Genomic DNA, 25,024 nt, shown 5'->3' on the forward strand with positions numbered 1-25,024 from the left:
AAGAAAATTGGACTCAATTAAAAGGAAATGAATGTTTTTTTGAAAGATTCTAGGCACTAAAGGATTGGAACTTTTATTGAATCGGGAATGAAAGAATTACAAAGAAAATTGGACTCTATTAAAAGGAAATAAATGTTTTTTTGAAAGATTCTAGGCAGCAGTGGCGGAGCCAGGGAGGGGCTGGAAAAACCCCTCCCTTAATAATATTAATATATTTAATTTAAATAATAAAACAACTGATATTTTGGCCCCTTTTAATTCTATTTTCTGGTTCCGCCCCTGCTAGACATCAAAATGCTTTTACAAAAAAAATAAGATTTTTTTACATTAATATCAAAAATAAAAATTTTAAAATAAAATAATATTATTTTAATATATTTTAAAATAAAAAAATATTTAAAAAATTATAATCACCACCTACGTAACCATAACTTTTAGACATGAAAACTAACTGGTCAAAACATAATTTTAGTGTATTTATAATTGTTTTTTAAATAATTTTTTATGTTAAAATATATATTAACAATATTAAAATAATTTTAAAATAATAAAAGTATATTAATTTAAAATAAATAAAAAATTTAAATTTAAAATTTTTTAAAAAATATCTTTAAAATACAAAAATAAACTGAGATTGTTAGTACTTGTGTCAATACTTCATGGCTCAGCAAACATCCACCGTCCACGTGACCCTCCTCCTTACTGAAAAGATCCCAGCCATTCACTGTTACCTTCATCTCTTTCAACCAAGCTTCTCCCCGAGTTCTCGGCCAAAAGGTCCAGAGAAGGAGAGAGAGTAAGCTTGTTCCTTCCTCCTGGGTTAAACGGGTCCCTGATCTCTAGTATAAAACTGACGATGGGAATTTGTGTTTACTCAGGGACTGTACAGTTGACCCCCTCAAACGTATCAGATGGTTTCATGGCGATTTCTTCTCTGGTTACAAGGAGAAAGGCTTTGAATACACGTCAAATGGTTCATTAGCAGTTAACTGTGGTTCCTGCAGAAAAATCTCAGCATCATAGACAGCACTATATCCCCATGTCTATATTTTGCTAAGAAATCGAGATTAAATAATGAAAATAATGCATGAGCACATTCAAACAAAGAAGATCAGAACATTTATGTCACCACAACTTTTGCAGTGGTGATACTTACGTGCAGAATACTAACAGCGACAAAATTAATGATGAAAAAGCATACCTGTGTGATCTCTCCACTGAAAGTCTGCCCTGTTAAGAACATTGAGATAAGTGATGTTATAATCCCACCACGAAGCTCAATACTCGTATCACGGATGGTAGACCGCATTGCATTTAGCATGCTGCCATATGTAGTTGCATGTCCGCGCTCGATTGCTAGGATGAATGAGTAAGTCATTGCACCTGTTGAAGTGATCTTTGATAGAGCCTGTCCATATGGATTCGGATTGAATAAGTGAATTTCTGCTGTGAATTGGAAAATTCGTTCTTGATTTCTAGATTATAAAGTTCGCTATGTTTAGGGAAGTACCGAGGTGTCCGCGGAGGTTTGATCATCGTCGCAGCTACTGAAGGAGATCGCTTCCCCACCACTTGTTCCTTTCCATTCTCCTGATCGAGGACGATGATCTTCCCAAACATACTTCCCATTCCTACTTTCAATGATGCAAGCATTCATGAGCAAGAAAAGTACAAACAGTGTGGATGCAAATAGAATCAATTTACATTCAAGGGCTGCATTTGCTGCAAGTGCCCAAGGCTATGAACAAGGATTTATGCTTGTATTTCTCCACCACAAGGTTACGCTACATTTTTAGTGAGAAAAGAACGGGAAAATACAAACCTGTCCATTCTGCAGAGAAACGGTAAATCCAACACGGTGCCACTATGGCAAGCATCAATGATGGCATGAAGCTTAACACCATGGGAAAGAGGCTTGACAATTATTTCATTGATCTCATCATCAACGATCATTCCTTGAGTTTCAAAGTCTGTTGGACAAAGTGTTTCATCATAACCATCCAACTCATCTCCATTTTGATCCTTCTGCTGCGAACCATGACCGGAAAAATGAAACACTAATGAATCTCCAGGCTGACATCCTTGCACAAGCCATGACAATGCCAGTCTCATGTTGGATTTCGTTGGCTGCCTATAAGGATCAGTTTCTTCCTCTGCAAATTGATTATTAATCAGCATGAATAGTGATATCATCACAAAAAACTCCATGTTCCTTAAGCACTGGACGCGTTGGTCAAACTTAAACCTGAAATAACTCGAGTTTTTTCAGAACTTCTACTCGGCCGATTATAATCACAATTGCTTTAGCTACACAGGATTAGCACTGCTAGCAAAATGAACAGTGGGAGTCATATGCATATATTTGGAAGTTTATGATATGCTAAAAACAATCCAAAATAACTGAAATTAAGCTATCGATCCAGACAACACCAAGAAAGTGAAATCCAGAAAAGTCAATAATTAATTGGCGCGAAAATTTTTGTCAGCGATGTGAATCCATTATATGCCATTTGTGATGGAACCAATAATTTCAAGAAATAAAACATTCCAAGATGCTATATTAAAGCAGAGTTAATTAATAATTAATCAATTACCAAGATATTATAAATCAAACTATCAAGAAAGAAACACAAGAATGGAAGTAAATTTCGGAAAATTCTTACCAGTGAGAACGATGATGGAGGATTCAGGGAAGTTGAACCTATTAACCAACAAATACTTCATGCACACAACATCATTAATGCTCCCTTTGAGTTCATTCTTAGTATTCTTATAAGACACCCCACAAATAACAGCACGCTTTGTGCCATGGACAGCAGGTGGTGGACCAGGAGGTGCATGATTGTATGGTGATGGTCCTGATGGAACCACTTGAGAAGGATGATGTGGGGGGTGGTCATGGTCGTCTTGGCCTGATGAGGAGTAAGATAGAGCAGGCGGTGGAGGGGAAGAGCGAGAATCAGCTGCGAGGGTGGTGTCATGGCAGATAGCACAGCAGATGGAGTTGGCTCCTGGTGGAAGCTGCAAAGGGCTGCTGCAGTTTGAACAATTGAGTGACATGTACACGGTGGTCATTGTCTCTGAGAGACACAGCAATAGGATGAATGGTTGTGCTATGATTAATGTAATGTTGATGATAAAAGTCAAGCAAGCCTTCAAGGGATTTGGAAGGTGAGATGGAGGAGAGGGGCTTACGGGGAGGGTAGATGAAGTGGAAGGTGAGAATGAAAACTTTGACTTCCATGTACGGCTGGAAACGTGTGTTTCGTATAATGAAATTGTTAGCCATACTTAAATGACTTGCTATCTTCTTAATCATCATACTTCAATGGTTTTGATAGTATTTTATCTGGGAAAAGATGATTTTAATATTATAGTATGAGTTGATTAATTCATAAAGAAAGGGATTATAAAATTAATTTAAGTTTACTATTATTATACATGGGAAGGCTTTTTTCTTGGATGTTGAACGTTGAAGAATATCCCAATCATGAAAATTAAATAAAAATAAAAACAAGAGAAATTAGTAAAGTGGTTTTGGAACTCTGATTTGTCCATCCGGTTTTTGTAATAGTTCAAATTGTCCATCCAGTTTTTGTAATAGTTGTTTCTATTTGTGTGCAAGTGGTAATTTTTTAAAGTATTTTTTAATTAAATATATATATATATATAATTTTTATATTAGTAAAAAAGTTTCAAAAATATTAAAAAATTAATTTTAAGTAATTTTTAACTTTAAAATGTATTAAAATGATATTTTTATTTTATTTTTTAAAGGTTACTTTTCTATTAATATATTAAAATGATTTAAAAATATTAAAAAATAATTTGAAACAGTTTTTTTAAAAAACTTTTAATAAAAAATATGTTAAAATTCAATTTCAGATACCCTTGATGTGCTATCATGGTTAGGCAACCGTTGAAGTAATTATTAAACATAACTTGATTAGATGGTTTATCATGGTGATATAAGATGATAACTTTTCTTTTGACTATGATTAAATTTTAAATTAAATTAAATTAAAATTAAATTTATTTCATCATGTTAATACGGTGGATGTACAAAATATTTTGTGGTTAAATTCTGATTTGATTTTTAAAAAAAAATCAAGATAATATTATTTTATTTTATTTGTTTTTAATATTAAAATGATAGATATTTTAGATTATTATAAGTTGATCCTTAATTTATAATTCAAGTTATGAGCTTGACCAAGTTTAATAACTTTTTTTAAATATATTATTATTTAATTATATAATAATAAAAATAAATATTAAAAAAAAGCAACAAATAAGGTTATAAAGGAGAAACATATTTTTTTGCAGATATATGTAACTTTTTTTGTTAATAAAATAGTTATTTTTTAAGAAACGTAGTTTATTGAATAAAAAGCAACAAAAAGAAAAAAAACTATAACAATATGAATTAAAAAGGAAAAATTATAAATTTTGATTCACATATTTTTTTTATTTTAACAAAAAGCATTTTTTTTAAGTGAGAATTATTGTTTTTAAACCAAAAACTTGTTATGATTATGAAAGAAAAATTTAATTAAAAAATTCTTGAATTGATTATTTTTACGCAACTATATGATATGAAAAAAAAGATGAAAATAATAAATTTAAAAAAATTATATTAAAAAGCTTTTAAATAAAAAATAAATATTTTATTGTCATTTAATATTAATGAGCAATTGATTTTAAAAATCTTACCTGTCATCTTAATACATAATTATTTATAAAATAATATATAATATCATATTTAAAAATATCATAAATAAAATGTTGATCTAACAGTTAAAATATTGTTATATTTTTATAAGAATAAAAACGCAAGTTCAATTTTCATAAAACATACTTATTAGAAGGGGCAACTATAAATCCTAAATAAAACTAATCTTATCATTTAAAAAAAGTGAGGATATCTCGTAAGAATAAAAAATATATTAAAAAAAGAATCAATCTTCTTTAAAATAATGATAAAAAAAATATTAAAGAAAGAATCAATTTTCTTTAGAATAATGATATAATGTTTTAGTAGCATTACATCTTTATAATAATAATAATAATAAGAATAATAAAGATGTATTAAAAATCTCTATCATTTAAGTTTGATGAATCTTGTTCAATCTCACTGTTTGTTAAATATCAATAATAAAGATTTTTTTATTTTATTTTTTACTTCAAAACTTTTGGTTTTTTTTAGCATTGAAACCACGGCGTAGGTACGTCGTGCTTTATAGGATCATTTCATAGATTTTCCGTCAATCAGAAAAAAGATCCATTCATGCACTTCTATATGAATTGATTATTCGATGTTGAATTATTCAGATATGTGGACTGAAGGCGGCGTCACAAGGAGATAGCAAGTGGCCACGGCGACGCGATTATAGCGTTCAAAACCATCTACGCGTGTTGAAGCACCCTTCCATGACTCAAATGGGGGGAACAAAAGATCATGAACACAGATTCTCAGGTCTGGCGGTTTTCCAAGTCCTTAGCCCCAAAGTTGATATTACTGGAAAAATTATTCTTGTAGTACTTGATGGATAAGATATATCATCTCTGTGACTCTCCAAGTCGCATTACTTGATGAATTCAACATTCTTGGATGGATAGGAACTGCCTAGCAGAGCTGTAACTTGAGAATGATTTAGTGTGCTTGAATTATATAATTCCATGTTTTCCATGCCGATGCCTGGATATTCATGGAACAAGTTTGTAGTCTGTCCTGCTGAAGCTGACCTCCATATCACCTTCAAAGAAAAAATGAAGGATATGCAGAGCCTCGAAACTTCCTGCATATTTTGACTGCAAAACATTCTAAAGTTAATCGGTCTCAGAATCATCACCTATCCCATCCACGAAAACCTTGGCAGGGTTTTTTGTCTATAAAGTTCCTCCTTTGTCTTTCTTGCTTCTTCTATTTCTCTCTCGGCAGCTCGAGCCTTTGCAACTTCAAGTCTCGCACTAACTACATCCCATGACACAAGCTTCTCCATGGAAGTTGATGTGTGATCAGGTCGTCGATTCTAAGTGAAGAAACAATACATAATCACTAATCAGGTGCTTTAATGATGAGTCCAATAAACAAGGGAAAAACTTTTGAGGTGGAAAGCAAACTTTTAACTAGTGATTTATTACACCGAATCTGAAAGTCCAGGTAGTATGCATACTGTTGAAACCAAGCAGAAATCCAATGCCAAATCAGTAATCAGAAAAGTTTAAGACTATTCTCAAAAAAATCAATTTGTCAATTAATGAATAAACAGCAAAGTTGTTGAATACCTCCCAAGCATCAATTGTTAGGAGTGGCTGCATAAAACAAGCAACAGCATCAGGTGAATGAACCAACTCATAAATCATAATTTATTGGCAATATTTCCTTTTACATGATCCATATCATCTTATATTTCTGCAAATGAAACAAAATCAGGAAACTGAGTCATCAAACAAGGGGGTTTTACTGCACTGGGACTCTTGACCACTACAAGCTTTTTATCGTCCTCCGATGGACGAGGATTTACAGCATTTCCAGCATCTAAGTCTATTCTCCTTGTCTAGAGAGAACAGCGGACACGATATATTACTCTTATTTTCACTAGTACATGCAATCAAATTATTATAATTCAAGAGAATCAAAAGAAGGAAATGCAGTCGTTGGCAGGGGGAAAGATCACTAACAAACAAGCCAAGCCCATCCATAACCAAACTGAGCAGCTGCAGCCAACTTGAACTCTTGCACATATCTATCAAAAGAACCAAAATCTCTTTCAATTAATTGAAGAAGTTCATCAATGCCTTTCCTCCACATATCTATCAAAAGAACCAAAATCTCTTTCAATTAATTGAAGAAGTTCCACCGATGCCTTTCCTCCACCTCCCGGTTTCATGGATTCCAAAAAGAATTCATAGTTCCATGCCTATCCAGATTAAAAAAACATGATAAACAAAACAACGCTTCGGAAAACAAAAATGTATGACTCCAAAAATGTAAACTTGTATGCATAGGAGACTTTATTATACCTGTGCAGCATTGTTGAAAGCAGGAAGTGGATCGCCCTTGTTGTATGTAACGAGCACAACATCATCTAAGGACATGTCATCTCGTTCTGTTCCGTCAATTTGCTTGTTTACGTTATCCACATAAGCCCTGTGATGCTTTCCCCCCGGTGATACTCAAATGTGTCCTTGCTCATATGCGGCTCTAAATCATCCTGTCATATATAAGAAACCCATGCCCGTTATTTTACGCATTGCCAAGTAACTTAATTTCTTGGAAAAAGATATTGCTTTGTTTCAAATCTTACCATGGGACATGGAGGAGGTTTCAGCTCAAATGTAGCTGTAACTGTCAAAGCATCAGCCTTTCCGGTACATTGCCTCTGCAACACAGAAAATCAGTTCAAAGTTAAGTCCCTACATAATTTGCTAAATTAATAAGCATTTTGTCGAACTCCACAAGTGCACACATAGTGTTGCTAATCACATCAGCACCAAAAGTTCTGACTGACTGAACGTGTAACACTGGCAACCCTGACAATGCAGACATTGTCGTTATGTGTGCCTTAAAATCAGAGAAACAAAAGTGCAGAAGCTTTCTGGCAGGGAAACTAAACTAACTTTGTCCATTGCGGCACACCAGTTGCTGTAAGACCTCATATGCAAGAAAACACTGAGTCGAATGAAGAAAGAAAAAAGAGAGTGAAGGTAAGAAAAACATTGGGTTGCATCAATTTGGGACCTTGGCTTGGAAATAGTGAGCATGCTAGTGGATTATCTATAGCAGCTGCTGCTGCTGCAACCATTTTTGTCTGCAGGTTCTCTTTACTCGAAGTTTTGAACTTAGGAGAGTTGTTGCCTTGTACTTTACCGTAGTTTGATACTAGAAACGCAAATATGGTTTTCAAAAATATTGGAGAAGCTTGGATACGGATCCTTGATTTTGCCACAGCAACAGTGTGGAAGTTAGGTCTGTGCCCTTGATTTTGCCGTGTAAGATTGGAATTGTGTAGAACTTAAGTACTAATCAGCTATTAGGAAACTACTTATTTTGATTATTTTTTTCCCGCTTACATCCTCAATTTGATTTTTGTCTGTGAAGATATGTCACAGAAGTTCACAGATTTTCCAGCAAACATCATTATCTTAGTTAGAACACAAATGGAAGGTAGTTTTGCAGATTGGAACTTAATTGATTGTATATCAGAAGTGAACTTAGACAAGGACTGAGGAAAAAGCTGAGTGAGTTCTCTTCATGAATTGTGGAAAAATGAGGCCTCAGTAGACTGTTGTTGGATTCTGAAACACCAACTTATTAACAGACCGATCTCTCAGGTTCATTCAGGAAAGCCTTCAAGGAAAATCCAACTATGCCCAGACTCTTTTTTTAGGGACAAGGTCAGATGTCTTAATCTCATCAATCTTGGCCGCAACAATGAAATCATTCAAACTCAAGCCACCTGCGGTTCGAACAGAAAACTTTTAAATTTCAAGTGCTATCAAAGAGATCATTTGGTTCAGGTAGCATGTTGAGTACAAGAAAATTCAATATTTAGCCTTCAAGGTGAAAAACATTGGAGTTCAGAGAGGAAGTTGTGAACTTGAAAGCTTACCAAGGGGTGCAGTCCATAGTTCAGCTCTAACTTGATTGGGCTGTTCCAAGTGCACATTTGGGAAATGGCCACATGATTCTGTAGCTTTGTAAATTCTATTGACAAGCTCAACCCCACATTTAAAATCTCTCAACTTCCACAAGCATTGCAGTTTCAGTCCACTTTCTTCATCCAGGAGCCTCCAGCCTAGAACCTACAAATGAAAATCTTTTCCTTTAAGCAAAAGCACATTGAAGTTTTGGCAGTTGGAAGCTGGACATGAAACTCTCAGAATTTACTTCTATGTCTATGCAAATGAAAAAAACAATGCTGAATATGCTACCTTTGCTTTTGTCTGTCAGTATCCAAAATGAAACAGAAGCAAATGCACTAGAATGTTAAAAAAGCTAGACGAGAGAAAAATATTGGATCGGAAGTTTCTTCTTTTATCGGGTTCATAATGTGAGCACCTTTTTTTTGTTATTTCTACGTGGTAGCATAGAATATTTGATAAATATTATAGAATTCAAATATGCTAGGAACTTCACTTATCAAAGCATTTCAACATGATCTATCGCAAGAGAAGAGTTGCCTCTTGATAATGATTTTCTCTTGGAATCACATACTGCCAATTAGTTTTTCCGAGTTCAGGAAAATGAAAATGAAAATGTTACATAGAAGCTCGAAAATAGTATACTTTTTATCTGCTAAGAAAAAAACTGAGAGTTCTATTAAGAACATGAAAAAGAAAACCAACCATGGAAACAAACAATTTGTGCAAGTGCGCAGAACAAGCAGTTCATTCCAGAACCAAGATGCTAAGTAGAAGAATAAAAAAGCCGGCAACACAAAATGCAGGCAAAGATTGGTCCAAAAGAATTGCTGATTCGCAGCATCAAAGATTCAATCGACTCCTACAGTCTGCAAATAAATGTAGCACTGGAACTTGCAATTTCTAAAGGTTCAAACTTTAAGTTCCATTAGAAATAATGAATCCAGCTTGAAAAGAACAAAACCAAATGAGTATTCTTCATCTTCCATCTCTTCAGTATCTACTAATTAGCATACATGAAGCAATTTTAACTACTACACCAACTACACCACCACAAAACTATCATTTACGAGTCCAATTCAACATCTATCAACTAGCACAGAGGGTAAGCAAACTTATACAAACTACAACTGATAAGACATGCTGTACATAGCAAACCTCAAACTTAAAACAGAAAACAGGGGCAAAGCAATCCGTATGGGGACATGAAATTTACCTTCTTTAACAGTTTTTGAGCATCATCTTTAGACATGGGATCTTGCAAAGGAGATATAGGAGTACACTCTTGCTGAGAAAGAGAAAGAGCAGAAACAGTAGGAATGAGAATCTTATGTTCAGTATCAACATTTCCTAACACCTTCTCAGCAAACCCACTTTCTATTTCAGCAGGAAAAGGGTCTCTAGCACCAAATTCACCTAACTTGTCGCCAGCTCCCATAGCTTGGACTCTCAAAGTGGGAGTTATAGTGGGAGTCAAGATGGAGACTTTGAAGTGGCGGTGGTTGTGTGGAGGATAGGATTTAGGGGGTGGGAGGGAGAAGGGGAAGCGAGTGGTGGTTGTGGCGGCGGTACCCATGGTGGTTTACTGTGACCGGTGGTGATAACGGGAGCGAAGTTCAAGGATGGTTGTCTTTGTCTTGCTGTGTTTATCCGGTGGTTAGCAGGGGGTTTTGGACCAGACGTTTTTCGTAAGGACCGTTCGGTTACCGGTGGCTGAGGTGAAGTGCCACGTCTTCTTGATGACATGGACTCCAATGTCAAACGGCTTGCCGTTTCAGTAAAAGAAGACGACGTCGGTTTTTGTGAGCTAAAAGGGCTATTTTCCTAGGGTTTGCAAGTAATTCATTTATCTAAAAATAACATATCAAAACATTTTTGTATCAATAAATCTCAAAACAAGAATTCATATCAAAATAACCTACATATCTAACTATCACTTCACACCTTTAATTAATTTAAAAATATTTTGATAAATTAAAAAAAAACACTTTATCAAAGCTATAAATATATTTTATACATATATAAATATTATAATATGTAAAACTCGACCCATCCTACTAGATTAACCCTGAACTAAAGCAACATATAGCCTTGATTGGGCTATACAAAGAAAAAAAAAGAACTATAATTAGTTTAATCAAATTCAGTGGCTTTCAAATTAACTCTAAATTTAATATAAGTTGTTTTTAAAAAAAATCAAAGTTGAAATCGATTTGGTTAAACTCAATAACTTTTTAGGTGTACTTAAAATCAAAGTGAAAACGACTTATTTTTTTAATAAATGTCATTTTGTATTAAGGATAAAAATCCTCCTTTTTCTTTTCTTTTCTTATTCTTAATTGATTATTTATTTTTTCATTGATCTTATATTCATTATTACCTTAACAGTCACCAATTACTTTGTTATAACCTGTAATAACTCTAAAATTTATATTCAAAATAAAAAATAACTCAGTTAAAATTAGTATAATTTTTATTTTCTTTGTAATAAAGAATGACTTTTATTATAATCAGTGATTTGCTCCCTTCTCCACAGTAAATCCACTAGCCTTCCCTACCGACGACGACAGTCACCACGACTCTTTATATGATGAGGAAATTACAGAATTAAATGGAATCAAATATTATGGGATTGGGTTTGGATTGATAATTATGTGTTAGAGGTGGTGTTGTGTATTTCTCTATAGTAATTTTGCTATATTTTTTAAAGTTTATTAGTTATATGAATTATGTTTTATCGTAAATCAAATATTTTTATTTTTTATAAAAAAAATATATATACAAGTTTTTTAATTTTTTTTTTATAGTTCAAAAAATCTGAGCGCAAATTAAAAAGTTTATGTATATTTATAATCAAATAAATCGAGAATTATGAGTGCCAATAAATAAATAAAAAATCATTAATGATACCTAAAAATAAAACTTGAATAATCAAGAGACAGATATAGATCATGATATTTAATCTTAAAAGATGGGATATTTATCCATTTATGTTTGCTAAATTCTATTTATTATAATATTTTTTTATTCAATCAAACGATAATAAAAATAGATAAACACATTAAATTAATTGAATGAAAGAAAATAATTATGCAAAACTACACATATTAGAAATATTATATGAAAATAAATATTTTTTATTTAAAAAAATATAGTTCATCTATACAAAAGATAAAAACAAAAAAAAATTATAGATGAATCAGAAAAATCTCTTTAAAAATTAAATGCATAATAATAAAAATAACCATTATCTACAAAAAGCTCTTTAAACAAAACAAAAGAGAGAATGAGTATTAATATAAATATAAATAATTTTTTAAAAAAATATATAAAAAAACATTAATTTTAAAAAAGTAGGTACTATTAGGCTTAGCCAACTTGCTTGGCCTATTTTATTAAAACCCATATGATTAGGCTTTTATTTTTCTTTGGTTGCATCTAGTTTTTTTGAAAAAAAATTAAACGACGCATCATTTGATCTTGCCTAGATTCCGGTTACTAGTGACTAAAAAATAAAGACTAAAGTTTTTTTATCCAAAACTTATTTTTCAATTTATTTGGACTTAAAACATTTTAAGAACTATGATGAATCTATTCGTGAGCTCAAAAAAACCAACATATCATCACAAAAATCAAAATCAACCTAAATTCATATTTATTTTTCACAAACTTTAAAGGAAAACAAAGCATTTGATATGAATTCCCATCATCAAAAGAAATCATTCAACATTAATATTGTCTATTTTACTGGTTTAAATTGGTATTAACGACATGTTTCTTTTTCTATTGTCATAATTCAAGGACCTCTGTCTTCTCTCTTAACCAAGAACTAAAAAAAAAAAAAACATTTGTACTGAAATTGAATTTAAAAAATATTGAGGTGCTGAAATTGTATAATTTGCATTAATTTTTAAGTTTGAAGACCAAAACGCATCTTTTTCTAAACTTATTGCACACCACTTATTTTTAGCATATTTTTCATTTAGGTTTATTTTCTTTTAATTCGATCATTTCATAAAAAATTAAAATTAATTAGTTTTCAACTAGGATTAAATTGCCGAAAAAAAGTTATACATCAAATTTTTTTTAAAAAAATTGTACAATCCATCTATAGTATATATATAAAAGGTAAACATTGAGATCATACATGCTAATAAATTCATGCCTTTTAGTTTTATAATTATAATAATAATTAGAAAAATTCACATTTTTTCTATATAAAAAAAAGCTCATCGTCTAATTTTTTAAAAAATAAAAAAAGTTAAAACTCAAGTTATTGTAGTAAAAAATTTGATTGTAACTCATTGAATTGTTCATTAAAATAATATTATTTTAATTTTTTTAAAATAAAATTAACTACCTATTCTAGTCAAAACTCTAAATCCAAATCTTGAATGATACCTGCTTCAAAAACTACGCACATCAGTGCTTAGTCACGGACCGATCCAATGAGATCACAATCTGGTAGTAACATGGCGGTCCAAAATACGGTGGGGCCTCGGGCTGTCATGCTTAAGTTTGTTTTAAAAGCGAAAAGCAGAGAGGTGCCCCATCTGTTGATGGATGCTGTAACCTTCTTAAAAACCATCTTGTAATCTAATGGTTTGTTTTACTGCTACTCTCCACTCGTGTGCAAAAAACATGACCAACCATTTGATTCTGCTGACAATAATTTCATTTTCCTTTCCCTCTGTCAGGAACTGTGTGAGAATTTACAAAATGATTTAGAAATGCCAAGAAGAAGAGATAGAACATATCAAAAACTTGCTGGTAAGAAAAATGCAATCTTCAAGAAATGGGAACAAAAGGGCAATTTTTAATTTTAGTATCTGAAGTTTTGATTATTTGTAGCAGTTATGATAAACATAAAATTTGTATGTGAACAGTTGAAGTCCTCTGGAAGTTGGGAGGAGCAAGAACATGGTCCTTGTTCCAACCATATCCTAGGTAGATACATGTTAAAGGCAGTAATATTTATGTTTTCGATTATTAATTTGCTCACTTTTAATTTGCAGCTGTGAAAATGGATATTACGATGGATTCTGAAGAGGTTGTCGGCAGCCATCCTAATGGAGAAGCGGATCAAGAGGCTCGAAATGCTTCGACAACATGGTAATGTAAATGAATCTCATCTCCAATATGATTGATCTCTGATTATGGTTAAGCTATTAAATAAAGACAGTGAGATTTGAACCCTAGCTATTTAGTAAGCTTTATTATTTTGTTTAAAAAACATTAACTCAGGAACTGTACATATGACTTCCTCGAACATATCATATAGTTTCATGTCAATTTCTTCTCTGGTTACAGGGAGAACGGTTTTGAATACACATCAAATGGTTCGCTAGCAGTTAACTGTGGTTCCTGCAGAAAGATTTTAACATCACCAATCAGCATAAGCAAATGCAGATCAAAAAATGAGAGCAGAAATAATGAAAGTGATGTAAGAGCACATACAGACAAACATGATTAGAAAATTTATGTCACCACAGCTTTTGCAATGGTGATATGTGCGGAATAAAACAGAAAAAAGTTAATGATGAAAAAACATACCTGTGTGATCCCTCCGCTGAAATTCCCCCCGGCTAATAGCATTGAGATAAGTGTTGTTACAATACCACCACCAAACTCACTGGTCGTCTTACGGATGGTAGCCCGCATTGCATTTAGCATGCTGCCGTATGTAGTTCCATGTCCGCGCTCGATTGCTTGGATGAACGAATAAGTCATTACACCAGTTGAAGTGATCTTTGATAGAGCCTGTCCATATAGATTCAGATTGAATAAGTGCATTGCTGTTGTGAATGAGAAAATCCATTCTTGATTTCTAGATTATAAAGTTTGACATGGATGCTTAATTATGGAAGTACCGAAGTGTCTGCAGAGGTTTGATCATCATCGCAGCCACTGAAGGAGATCACTTCCCCACCACTTGTCCCTTTCCATACTCCTGATCGAGGGCGATGATCTTCCCAAACATACTTCCCGCTCCTATTTTCATCAATGTAAGCATTTATGAGCAAGAAAATTACAATACTTGGATAGAGAGGATGCAAATATAATCGATTTCCATTCAAAGCCAGCATTTCCTGCAAGGTGCCAAAGGCTAAGAACACGGGTTTATCCTTGTATTTCTCCACTGGAAGGTTATGATACGTTTTTAGTGAGAAAAGAATGGGAAAGGACATACCTATCCATTCTGCAGAGAAACGGTAAATCCATCGCGGTGCCACTATGGCAAGCATCAATGATGGCATGAAGCTTAACACCATGGGAAATAGGCTTGACAATTAGTGCATTGATCTCATCATCAACAATCATTCCTTGAGTTTCAAAATCTGTTGGACAAAGTGTTTCATCATATCCATCCAACTCATCTCCATTGTAATCCTTCTGCTGCGAACCATGACCGGAAAAATGAAACACTAATGAATCTCCAGGCTGACATCCTTGTACGAGCCATGACAATGCCTTTCTCATGTTGGATTTCGTTGGCCGCCTATAAGGATCAGTCTCTTCCTCTGCAAATTGATTATTAATCAGCATGAATTGTGATATAATCACAGAAAACTCCATGTGCCTTGAGCATTGAACACATTTGTCAAAGTTAAACTTGCAATAACTCTTAATTTGTTTTAGAATTTCTACTCGGCTGATTAGATCTGATTATAGGAATGTATCAAATTGAAATTCGGGATAACAATACACAAACAAACATATCTTTCATTCCAAAATCAACCAGACATAAAAACACGAGAGCATCCCCCCTGATTATGAAAGCTAAGACATTAAAATATGTACTAATTCAACCAAACAGAGTAAATGACTTTGTAAAGAGAACTTTTATTCAACAAAAAAACCTAAATTATGAGGGTATAAATCACTAATTAATTAATTACCAAAACATTATATATGCGGATTAAAGACGGTATAAATCAAACTATCAAGAATCTTTCAAGAAACACAAGAACGGAAATAAATTTTTGAAAATTCTTACCAGTGAGCATGATGATGGAAGATTCAGGGAAGTTGAACCTATTAACCAACAAATACTTCATGCACATGGCATCATTAAAGCACCCTTTGAGTTCATTCTTAGTATTCTTATAAGACACCGCACAAATCACAGCACGCTTTGTGCCATGGACAGCAGGTGGTGGTCCAGGAGGCGCACGACTGAATGGTGATGGAACCACTTGAAAAGGATGCTGTGGGGGAGGGTAATGTTGGTATTGGCTCGAGGATGAGTAAGATAGAGCAGGCGGTGGTGGGGCAGAGCGAGGATCAACTATGTAGGTGATGGCACGGCAGATAGCACAGCAGATGGAGCTGGAGTTGTCTCCTGGTGGAAGCTGCAAAGGGGTGTGGCAGTTTGAACAGTTGACTAACATGTACATGCCGGTTAGTGTCTCTGAGAGACGCAGAAATGTCAGAACTCAAAAATTTATGAGAAGGGATTTTTGGCAATAGTATGATTAATTAATTTAATGCTCATGATATAAGGCAAAGTTGGTAAGAGGTTTGGAAGGTGAGAAGGAAGGAGAGGGGCTCGTCGGGGAGGGCAAAACGTGGAGAAGGTGGGGATGATAACTTTGACTTCCATGTGCAGTTCATTGCGACGCAAACAAGTTGGTCAGTAAACAATGATTGGCCAAAAACAGAAGTTGTGTGTGAGGTTTTCTATAATAAAATTCGAAGCCGTGTTTCAATGACTTGTTATCTTTTTTAATTTTCAATCATCATACTTTAATGGTTTTAATAGTATTTTATCAGAAAACATGATTTTAATATTATAGTTTGAGTTGATTAATTGATAAAGAAAGGGATTATAAAATTAATCAAGTGCACTACTACACTGTACATTGATAGGCTTGTTTCTTGCATGTTGCCCGTTGAAGAATACCCTAATCATGAAAACTAGAGGAAAAAAAAATGGTAAATGGCTCGGGAACATTGATTTCACCATCTAATTTTTTAAAAAGTCTAATTATGTTCAATAATATAATATAATTATTACAAGATATTTTTTAAAGTATTTTTTATTTATTAAAATAATATTTTTATTTTTAAAAATTATTTTTAATATTAATACATTAAAATAATAAAAAATAATTTTCTTTTTAAATACCATTGAAAATACGCAAAGTAAAACTTTAAACAGGCAAGCACTAGGGTTTGAATATTCCATTTGCACTCAGGTGGTGGGCTTCCGGGAAAAGAACAAGCACATTAATCTACATATGATATGTGTCTTTATGCTGAGAATTTGACAAGTAATCAATGTGAATGAGCATTTTTACGATTAGGAATTCTTGTTCTGGGTGTGAAAAGCATGCAGATGCAAGTTTTGAACAACCTTTTTCGGTCCAATCAACAATAATTCTAAAAAGTTACGATGATGTTTTCATCGATTAAAACAAAGGGTGACCGGTAGGAATCTATATTATATAATAAAATTATACTAAAAAATAATATAAATTATATTTTAAAATTTTAAATTAGTAGGTTAAATTATTTTTTTAATATAATATTAAAATTTTGATAGTCAAATAATCACGAATTTAAATTTTAATATTTTTATTTATTTGATAAAAATAAATATAAATTAATATGAATTTATACAAATTTAAAATATAAAAATTTTTTGTTTTAAGAAGTATGTTAGATAATAATATAAATTATATTTTAAGATATTACTTAACAGCCATATAATTTAAAGCCATATAATTTAAAACAGCCATATAATTTAAAAGTAATGTTGTGATTATAATATATGAATTATTTAGTTGTCAATATATTTAAGTTGTTGTTAATAAAATTTTAAGATTGATTAAAAAAATTAAATGCACACTGGATCCATCTTACTGCACGTATAAACAAATAATAATAGACAAATTAAAATATTGATATCAAGTTAAAAAAAAATACAAGAACGCATATTGGATCCATCTTACCACATATATATATATATAGACACACACAAAAAAAATAGAAAAACAAAAATGCTGATATTAATTTGAAAAAAAAATAGAGGGAAGTGTTTCAACGACTTACTTTCAATTATAATTTCTTGGCATATATATGTTTTTGTAAATTTCTTTTCTTAAACTTTGACATATATATGTTTTTGTAAATTTCTTTTCTTAAACTAATTATAAAAATCTCATATTATAAGTTTTAGTTCAAGGGATACATATATTGAATACATAAGAATTCACTTATTATAGTAGAATTAAAAAAATTAGATAATGTGAGGGTTAAGTTTATATAATCCAGTGGATTTGGTGGGTATAAAAACAATTAAAACAACCAATAAAATCATATTTTGATTAAAGTAAATATTAAAAAAAATATTACAATAATAATATCTTGAATTGATATAAATCAATTTTAATTTATTTGTGAAATCTATAACTCTGGATTAATAAATTCAAAATCAACCTAAATGACTACTGCCAAGGATTAGTCTGCTGATCCGGAAAGGGCCAGAAGAAACCTTATTAATAAAAAAACAATAAACATAGGCCTTTTCATGATCAGGTAAAACAAGAATACTATTCAATTATTTTACTTGTGGTATGAAAGGAAAGACAAGTCTACTGTACAGAAACAGCAAGATGTTTTTGCTTCATTGTTGTCGAACGTACGATTAGCGCCAAGATCACTGACTTGTCTGCTGCTATAGATGATTGGAAGAGATTCAAGCGGTCTGAGGTCAATGAGACATCAACGTTTGGAAATTCGAAGCATGAGTCATGTGCACATTCAAGGGGGAAAGACCTTATGTGATGACAAGGGGCGGCATTTTTGCAAGAATTGTTGCATTGAAGGCACTGTTGATTTCATTTTCAGAGGTGGGAAGCCCTTGTATTTTGTAACCTCCAAAATTAACTCTTACAAGCATTTGAATTCTTGAACATTTAAAGCTGGCCTGGAATTTATTATGGCAGGGAACGAACAAAAAGGTGCTAGCAGGCCAAGGATTAGCCGTGATAACTGCGCAAGCAAGACACAAGGAAGATGATACTCGATTTTCTTTAGTGCATTGCAAAGTAAACGGAATTAATGGGAAAGACCTCCGGTGGTGTTTGCTTGCACAGAGATAAGTAGTGTGGTCGATCCTGCTGGATCGTCCGATAATCTCCACCATGAACGAGACCGGTAATGGATTGATCTTGATTTCTTTTATATCAATTTGATTTCATAATTACCCAAGTTTTTTTTTATATATCTCTCCTCTATTCATATTTCAAAAAAAAAATCATCATTCCAAAATAGATACTGTCTGTTAATATTTAATGGTTAATTTATTTTTTTTTGTAAACTGATCAATTGGGAAACTCTTTTGCCTAGGATTAGATTGTTCTTAATCCAAGTATTAATCGATCTCACTAATTTTTGATGGATTAAGTAAATCTATGTTAGGTCATACATGCTAGGTAATTGGTAAGAAAAACTAGCAACTGTATATGTATGGAAAATATGGTTAATAAGGAGCACCCGCCGCCGCCGCCGCCGTGCATGGCTTACCATGTCTTATTTGGCAATTGCATTCAAGTCCAAGCCACTCTAAAAGTTTCCAATCTAAGTGCTAGTAATTAATTTTTGACAAGGAAATAATTATATCTAAGAATTAAATTTGTGACTTTTTTTGACTTGGATATTGATGAAATATTCAAATTCGAAAGGACATGAAGAAGTTTGGACTAATTAGCACTATTCATTTTAAAAATGGCTTGGGATGTTACATTTATGAACCATCTCCATGCAATGGTTTTTCGAGGAATGTTAAATAATTAACCTTAGTGAGTGGTGAACTCTCCCTTACAATACCCTAACCCTAGAACTGGCCGTGTTAAATTCAGCAAGCAGCTGACCCCTCAGCAAGGGAACTCTTTAAATTCTCTTGCCTATATTTAGGGTTCCAAATGGCTGCTGTTGTTCATTATTCTACTTATTAGAGCATAGAGGACATATAATAATATATAGGAAGCTAACTGAGTAGCGAGTCTGTCACATGTAAAAGTTTAAGTAGAAGAAAGAATGGATTGATTCTCTTTTGATGTACGGTTTCCCCATTGATGATAAAAGCTTTAGAACATAATTTTTTCTTTTTCGATTTGTAACATGATTTTTATATAATATATCTTTAGATGTATTGAGATATTAAAAGAGCGTGTTCGATCTTCTTTTACGTGTAGAAATTTAGAATACAAAAGAATGCTATCTTTTAATAATTTAATATATATTTTACATATAACTCATTTAGAGTTTATATAATAAATATATATAAAAACAAAAAAAAATATACAAGCTGCCCGATCATCTCCTTTAATTAGGTGATTTAAATAAATTGTTTGATTTATTTGAGTTATTGAGTTCCTTGATTTCTTCTTAATTTTCATTTATCTTGATTATTTCCTTAATTACTCAATAAATAGAAAAACACTATCTTTATCCCTATTCTAAAAGAATTAAATTTCAATATCCTATATTTTTTTAATTATTATAAATCATAATTCCTCATGGAGCATGTATCTTGAGGTAATATTATTCTAAATTTGGTGCTAGATGATGAACAGAAGGATAAGAATTGAATATTAATTCTTTTTTTTTATAGGGACACATAAAAGTTTTGAAAAAAATGTTATTCCATGAAAATATTTCACCGGAAAGAAAAACAGAAGAAGATGGGTACTTGCATTGCAGCTATTCAGTGTGCCATCACAGCAATTCTTCTTGTGTCCGCCACCGTTAGTTCCGATGATAAAAGTCCGATACCTGCCGATCCATCGAGCCTAAACAAATGGTTTCAAGACAATGTCAGGCCCCTGGCAGACCGTAAGGGCACCATAGATCCTGCCCTCTTGGCGGCCGAAGCCAAACCAAGAACCATCAAGGTTCGAAAAGATGGAAGTGGAGAATTCAAAACTTGAAGGATGCCATTAACAGCATTCCAACAGGGAATAAAGAACGAGTGATTGTGCATATTGGACCTGGAGAGTACATTGAAAAACTCAAAATTGAACGTGGAAAACCTTTTGTTACATTCTTGGGATCACCTGGTAACATGCCAACCTTGTCATTTGATGGCACGGCAAGACAATATGGAACTGTTTACAGTGCTACCTTGGAAGCTGAGGCTGATTACTTTGTAGCTGCTAATATCATTATTAAGGTGTGTTCATGTTTCATAAAATATTATCAATTTCCATTTCTTTTCACTACTTCACACATAGCCCGCCTGAAGTTTGAATGTTAATGAAGAAGGGAGCTTAAGGCCATCTTCATCATCATCGGTCACGCAAATTCCCACGTCTTAAAATGAAAATGTACTTTCGCATCTCACTAATTCTTTTCTCTTTTGGGGTTATTACATGTTGCCTTTTCTTTTCTATGGAATTGTTGGAACAGAATTCTGCGCCGAGGCCACAGGGGCAATTGAAAGGAGAACAAGCAGTTGCTCTGAGGATTTCTGGGGACAAGTCTGCGTTCTATAACTGCAGATTACTTGGATTTCAAGACACATTGTGTGATGACAAGGGACGGCATCTCTTCAAGGATTGTTATATTGAAGGCACCGTTGATTACATTTTTGGAAGCGGAAAGTCCTTGTATTTGGTAACCCTTAAAAAATTAACTCTCCGAATTAAATTCCATTTAAAAATTGATTGCGTTAATGTGAGTGGATAATAGTTCTTAAACCACGACCCTCCAACCTACGGGGTCTTTGTTTGTCGCCCTGCTGAAGTTTGAATGTTAGTATTGATGAAGGGAACTTAAGGCCATCTTGATCATCATAGAGCAGGCAAATTCCCACGTCTTAAAATCAAAATGTATTTTCGCAGCTCACTGATTCTTTTCTTTTTTGAGGTTATTTTATGTTGCCTTTTCTTTTCTATGGAATTGTTGGAACAGAATTCTGCGCCGAGGCCAAATGGGGAATTGAAAGGAGAACAAGCAGTTGCTCTGAGGATTTCTGGGGACAAGTCTGCGTTCTATAACTGCAGATTACTTGGATTTCAAGACACATTGTGTGATGACAAGGGACGGCATCTCTTCAAGGATTGTTATATTGAAGGCACCGTTGATTACATTTTTGGAAGTGGAAAGTCCTTGTATTTGGTAACCCTTAAAAAATTAACTCTCCGAATTAAATTCTATTTAAAAATTGATTGCGTTAATGTGGGTGGATAATAGTTCTTAAACCACGTCGACCCTCCAACCTACGGGGTCTTTGTTTGATTTTGAATAGCCCAGAGAGTTGACTTAGTTAAACCTGAGTGATTCCATGAGTCAACCAATACTTTAATCAGCACCTCTTTTATTTAAAAAGGTGTTGTTTTTATTTTTTTTTCACGAAAAAAACCTAATAAAACTTGTCAACTGGTCGATCCACGCACTGACAAGCTAAATCCGCTGACCCAAGCCCTAGTTTTGTTTGGGTGTACTTTTGAACTGCTTGGAGACTTAACCTGATTAAGTTTGGATAACTTGGTTGGTCAACGTATAAGCTGGTCAATATATGTTTAGTTTTGTTCAAAAAGACATTGTTTATATTTTAAAAAAAATTGTCAGAAACAATAGAGTTTCTTTAAATAAACTATACAGACCGTGTCAACTCATTGATTCACGTACTCACCCTTTTAATCCGTGTTCCAGGTGATGAACCGTTATGGTATGGATAGCAATTGATGTGCATACATGTGGTGTAATATATTGAATATCCTATTAAATGCAGGGAACAGAGTTACATGTGATTGGTGAAGAAAATGGGAATTTCATCACTGCCCATGCAAGAAACAGCGAGGCAGAAGATACTGGATTTTCGTTCGTGCATTGTAAAGTAGATGGCACTGGCGCCAAGGGGGCGTATTTGGGACGAGCATGGCAGGCGAGGCCACGAGTGGTCTTCTCGTACACTACCATGAGCGATGTTGTTAATCCTGAGGGATGGTCCAATAATTTCCACCCTGAACGAGACCAGTATGTATATTTAATCCATCTTCTATTTATAATTATCTTAAGCTCGTGTTTACTCTGTGAGGATATGGACCCCTAATGATTTAGATGAAATCAAGTTTACATTTTTTGAGAGTGGAATCATTAAGTTTTAGGGATTGAATGTTTTATTAATGTATACGAGCCATTACTGTCAGGACTGCTTTATTCGGAGAATACAAGTGCGAGGGGGAAGGAGCTAACCCCGCAGGCCGAGCTAAAGCGAGCAAGCAGCTAACACCTGATCAAGCAGCTCCCTTCATTTCTCTTGGCTTCATTGAAGGTTCCAAATGGGTGCTTCATCCTCCAAATTAATTCTGGATATAAATAAAATATCATTATCCTTAGGCAGATAGAAATAGAGATGCTGAATAATTGTTAACCATATATAGAGCAGTAAAATCCATCTGGTGGAAAAGTAAATCAATATGCAGAGAAACCAAATGAAGGAAATTGGGTTCTCTCGTGTTCATGTTCTTACAAATACCATAATATATATATATTAATCGACAAGGAGGAAGGCCAGGCTTGAAGACTAAATCGACTACAACAGCAACGTTGAGGTGGCTAACATGATCGCCTGAGCAGACATGAAAAATTGGAAGGTTGAGTCTCCCAAATGGAAGACTCGAATCTGTAACCTTTTGATTTGATGAGAGGCGAGATATCGAATGTGTAACTTTGCTGGTAATTTGGCCAAGTCTTTAATGGTTAGAGCCACAATTTTCTTAATACTATAAAAAAAACTTGTTATCATAATTTTATCTGCTTCGAATCAGTCCATGCCCTTTATTGTTTAGAAAATTCAATAAACCCATTAAACAACACGCCTTGTTCTTTAAGAACATAAACAGATGCTCCTTTTAGACCAAAATTGTATCAAGAAAACTAAGCACATGGCCATGAAACTAGGACGCAAAATCAAAAGGGAAATGGTGACAAGGAAGGAAAACATCTGGGGATGTAAAACCACCCCTGCAAGAAACATGTATTTTAGTTATCAATTCATAAACCAAAAGAAAAAATTGAGAGTTCCATGCAATGGAGAGGAAAGCCAAAAACAAATAAATCCTTGAAAAGAAAACCAAAGAAGCCTGCTAGATAATCCGTCTAAAATCTAAATTAGCTATTCACTTCCTTTTTTATTAACAAACCTCGAGATGCAGGATGTCAAAGTACAAAATCCAAATTGAGATACAAAAAAAGCAGAGGTTAAACATATAAAGGAAGCATGCGCGGATCCTCCTCAAACCAAAACAGAGCATGTCTAGCCTAAAATCATGCCAAATATTCTGTCATTAATTGTACATTTTGAAGCTGATTCTAAGGTTGAATTCCATAGCTGTATATTGTAACAGTAGCATAACTTTAGCCTCACAATTTACGTGCTTCCTAAATTAGCCTCTCAATCACTTTGTATATAACATACAACTTCTATCAATAAAGAGTGTGGAAAACCTTCATTGAAATCACGGCAATGTTTACTTCTCTACAAAACATGTGAAAACAACTCTAATTGTGTGTATTTTCCAATAAAAATGATTTGGTTGTCTAAGTTCTTATGATAAATTATCAAAAGCAAGATAAAGATATTGAAGAATAACTTGCTACATATATTGTGCGTATTTTCGAAAGCAATAAGAGATATGGATTGTACGCAAGCAGAACTTGTGGGATTTCATGTAGCCTTATAAATCTCAACAAATTTGTGGTAGTTAATTCTTATTGATCGAACCATTATTTTTTCAGGCCTGGTTTTTTTATCTAATAGAGGAAGTAATACAGCTGATGCAAAGACAGGTAAGGAAATTTGATGAACTCGCAGTGCAACGGAGTTGTTTTTTCCATTTCCCTGAAAGTTTCGGTTTTGACCCTATAAAGTGTACCCAAAAAAAGCTGTTCACTGCTTTCTGGAAAATTAAGGACGATTATCCTTTTTCTCTCCTAGGTGTTGTGTATGGTCCCACACCATGTGATGGTGGGACCATCACATTTATTGAGAAGAGAGGCAGCTGACCACTTTAAAATTAAATGGTTCGGGTACTGTAGCACAAGATTTAAAAAGAGAAGAGAGGAGAAGAAAATCAAGAGAGAAAAAGAGAAGAAAAGGCAGCAGAGTAGCCTTCATTCTTTCTTTGATTTCCAGCTCGTTCACCGTTGGATCGGGCTGAGATTTTGACAGAAGCTTCTAGACACGTTTATCTTCATTCTGAACGGTTGGATCGAAGATTGGTGGTGTGGAAGCTGGCCGTTTTGACAGAAAACGGGGCTGTCAGTTTTGTGAGTTTTTCTCAAATAATTCTCCTTTAATCTTGTTGTAATCCAAGAATAAGTTGTTCTTGATGATATATATGTTGTATCCCTTAGTTGAATCTGA

At 33.4% G+C, this 25,024-nt stretch overlaps 3 protein-coding genes, 1 long non-coding RNA gene and 2 pseudogenes across 7 annotated transcripts; 2 read left to right on the forward strand and 4 right to left on the reverse strand.

The window, feature by feature from the left end:
* Positions 1 to 634: 634 nt before the first annotated feature.
* On the reverse strand, positions 635 to 16,277 carry LOC105110258 (metacaspase-1-like). 3 transcript variants are annotated; one of them, XM_011005240.1, is made up of 6 exons: positions 16,071 to 16,277; positions 2,664 to 3,093; positions 1,823 to 2,153; positions 1,511 to 1,631; positions 1,202 to 1,408; positions 635 to 1,010 (listed from the first exon to the last, which is right to left on the reverse strand). In XM_011005240.1, exons 2-6 carry the CDS (start codon positions 3,073 to 3,075, stop codon positions 939 to 941), a joined length of 1,143 nt encoding a protein of 380 aa, XP_011003542.1. In that variant the 5' UTR covers positions 3,076 to 3,093; positions 16,071 to 16,277; the 3' UTR covers positions 635 to 938. The 3 variants fall into 3 exon arrangements, with proteins under 3 accessions (XP_011003542.1, XP_011003543.1, XP_011003541.1); XM_011005241.1 differs by lacking the exon at positions 16,071 to 16,277 and having other exon boundaries at positions 635 to 998; positions 2,664 to 3,245; XM_011005239.1 differs by lacking the exon at positions 16,071 to 16,277 and having other exon boundaries at positions 2,664 to 3,245.
* Positions 5,224 to 7,738, reverse strand: LOC105110281 (superoxide dismutase [Fe], chloroplastic-like; annotated as a pseudogene).
* Positions 8,037 to 10,360, reverse strand: LOC105110257 (uncharacterized). Its single transcript, XM_011005238.1, has 3 exons — positions 9,863 to 10,360; positions 8,616 to 8,808; positions 8,037 to 8,462 (listed from the first exon to the last, which is right to left on the reverse strand). The coding sequence occupies exons 1-3, from the start codon at positions 10,220 to 10,222 to the stop codon at positions 8,371 to 8,373; spliced, it is 645 nt and encodes a 214-aa protein (XP_011003540.1). The 5' UTR covers positions 10,223 to 10,360; the 3' UTR covers positions 8,037 to 8,370.
* LOC105110256 (uncharacterized) lies at positions 13,267 to 13,842 on the forward strand. Of its 2 annotated transcripts, XR_839435.1 has the most exons (3): positions 13,267 to 13,416; positions 13,533 to 13,593; positions 13,662 to 13,842. It is a non-coding gene; the product is annotated as an uncharacterized LOC105110256 (long non-coding RNA). The 2 variants fall into 2 exon arrangements; XR_839434.1 differs by having other exon boundaries at positions 13,267 to 13,593.
* LOC105110255 (metacaspase-1-like) lies at positions 13,829 to 16,136 on the reverse strand. Its single transcript, XM_011005237.1, has 5 exons — positions 15,644 to 16,136; positions 14,837 to 15,167; positions 14,517 to 14,637; positions 14,200 to 14,406; positions 13,829 to 14,010 (listed from the first exon to the last, which is right to left on the reverse strand). The coding sequence occupies exons 1-5, from the start codon at positions 16,041 to 16,043 to the stop codon at positions 13,951 to 13,953; spliced, it is 1,119 nt and encodes a 372-aa protein (XP_011003539.1). The 5' UTR covers positions 16,044 to 16,136; the 3' UTR covers positions 13,829 to 13,950.
* A 4,046-nt stretch (positions 16,278 to 20,323) lies between the features above and the next one.
* Positions 20,324 to 23,475, forward strand: LOC105110259 (pectinesterase PPME1-like; annotated as a pseudogene).
* Positions 23,476 to 25,024: the final 1,549 nt, after the last annotated feature.

The sequence above is a fragment of the Populus euphratica genome, unplaced genomic scaffold (genome assembly GCF_000495115.2).
Source record: "Populus euphratica unplaced genomic scaffold, PopEup_1.0 scaffold246.1, whole genome shotgun sequence".
NCBI lineage: Eukaryota > Viridiplantae > Streptophyta > Magnoliopsida > Malpighiales > Salicaceae > Populus > Populus euphratica.